Source organism: Entamoeba dispar, genomic scaffold (assembly GCF_000209125.1).
Source record: "Entamoeba dispar SAW760 scf_1105229464049 genomic scaffold, whole genome shotgun sequence".
Lineage (NCBI taxonomy): Eukaryota > Evosea > Mastigamoebida > Endamoebidae > Entamoeba > Entamoeba dispar.
In genome coordinates, this window is record NW_001855998.1 from 30,746 (window position 1) to 32,412 (window position 1,667).

Genomic DNA, 1,667 nt, shown 5'->3' on the forward strand with positions numbered 1-1,667 from the left:
GATTTGAAGAATGAACTACGAGTATGACGACTCTGTAGAAATAGATCAAGGAGTATAGTCAATCGCAGAAGGAAAGATTGACCTAATACACTTGAACCATTCAATAATAATGAAATAGATATTTTGATCTTGAACCAATCCCTCAAATAAAACAATTCCAAATACTTCACCAATCACCTAAGTGGTGTGTTGAAGATATTTTGAACAAAGTCCATCATCAAAATAAAGAGAATGAAGACAGTAATGAATTAGTGAGTGAGGAGGAAGAATCAAAGTTAGATAGTCAACCAATCAGTGAAATTAAAATTGAAGAACCTCAATCTACGGTACAGAGAAAAGATGGTTTTCATGAGGAAACTGAAATAAAATCTAATATCATTGACACTGACCCATTTGAATCTGAAAACTCGTTTATTTTTATACAAGAAGATTTAACAAGTTTGAAACGAGCAAGGTATGATGAAAATATTGAAGACGAATCAACAGAATTAAGCACTCTCATTAATAAACCTACTTCAGATATTGAACAACCTTTATCTAAAAGAAAACTTGAATGAACAGATTGTTTTATAAATTTCTTTACTGTTTTTTAAACTTAACATAAATATAAACAATCAATTTATTCAAGACAAACTATCATTCATAAAAATTAACTTATAAGGATAGTTATCAATAAATATGCACATACTCTTTAAATCAACTAATACACGTCCAACTTCTAAATTAATAGGAACAAGTCCTGTTGTGTGTTCGTGATTGAGTAAGAGGGTTAACGCTTCTGAATCACTTTCCCCTAACTTAATCACTCCTTGAGTTGTTTCATAAAACCATGTGAAATAGCACTTAAAATCTGTGTTTTTAACAATACCACAATTCTCTTTAGGGCCTTTACCAGATAAACGAGATAGCATGAGCAAAACTCTCTCAATAAGATAACTCTTAGCTGGAATGCCTAGCCCATGATAAAGATATTGACAATAGTTGCTTTGAGACTCTTTAATTAAATTATCAAATTTAAATCCTTCGGGTTGATTAAACTGAAAGCAGGCTATAGGAAGACATAGCGTGTCATTTAACCTGTTGTTAACAACATACCCAAAAGGAAATCTTGATACTTGTCTTGAGTCGATGACATATGTCAATAACAGTGCACTTCCATATAATCTTGAAAGGGATGAATGAGATGCAAAATATTCTCCTTCTCCAAATCTTTGCATATTTCTTCTTTTTATATCAAATCCATCTCTCATTATTGATTCAGCACTACCCCATTTTGTCCCATGCCAACATAAGAACCCTTTTGTATTTAATGAGTTAATAACTTTGTGTGTTAGATTTTTTTTAACTAGTTCTACTAACTTGCAGTGACTGAATAAATTTATATTAAAACTGATTGTTACATTGTCTCTATTTGCAAGTCCAGATTGGTCAAGATATCTACAAACATGTTTCGTAAATTCATATGAAGTAATTCTCTCAATAAATTCTTCAATTAAATGATTAGTGTTAAAATAAAGTTCATTTATTTGTTTATTTTTTTTCAAGGCAGACTTCCACCTTATTTCTAGTTCTTTTTGTTCTTCCTCTTTCTTAGTTTGTTCTTTTTGTTTCTTAGTAATTTCATACTTGTTAGTAAAGAAATAAGTACCACAGTTCTGACAAAATAC

General features: G+C 30.5%; 3 protein-coding genes across 3 annotated transcripts in view; 2 read left to right on the forward strand and 1 right to left on the reverse strand.

Moving 5' to 3' along the window:
• EDI_247570 (exonuclease, putative) overlaps positions 1–14 on the forward strand; it is a gene marked incomplete at both ends in the record, with an annotated part of 777 nt that extends 763 nt beyond the window's left edge. Inside the window, one exon of the mRNA XM_001733516.1 lies at positions 1–14. This exon is cut by the window's left edge and continues 763 nt beyond it. Coding sequence (XP_001733568.1) covers positions 1–14 — 14 coding nt within the window.
• Positions 15–623: 609 nt separating this feature from the next.
• EDI_247680 (uncharacterized protein) lies at positions 624–1,217 on the reverse strand (the record flags this gene model as incomplete). The annotated part of the gene is made up of 1 exon (XM_001741788.1): positions 624–1,217. One exon carries the CDS (start codon positions 1,215–1,217, stop codon positions 624–626), a length of 594 nt encoding a protein of 197 aa, XP_001741840.1.
• A 279-nt stretch (positions 1,218–1,496) lies between these two features.
• The window catches only part of EDI_247690 (exonuclease, putative), a gene marked incomplete at both ends in the record, with an annotated part of 1,716 nt that continues 1,545 nt past the window's right edge, over positions 1,497–1,667 (forward strand). The window contains 2 exons of the mRNA XM_001733517.1: positions 1,497–1,516; positions 1,634–1,667. The exon at positions 1,634–1,667 is cut by the window's right edge and continues 1,545 nt beyond it. Of these exons, the coding sequence (XP_001733569.1) occupies positions 1,497–1,516; positions 1,634–1,667 (54 nt within the window). The remainder of the gene's footprint in view (positions 1,517–1,633) is intronic.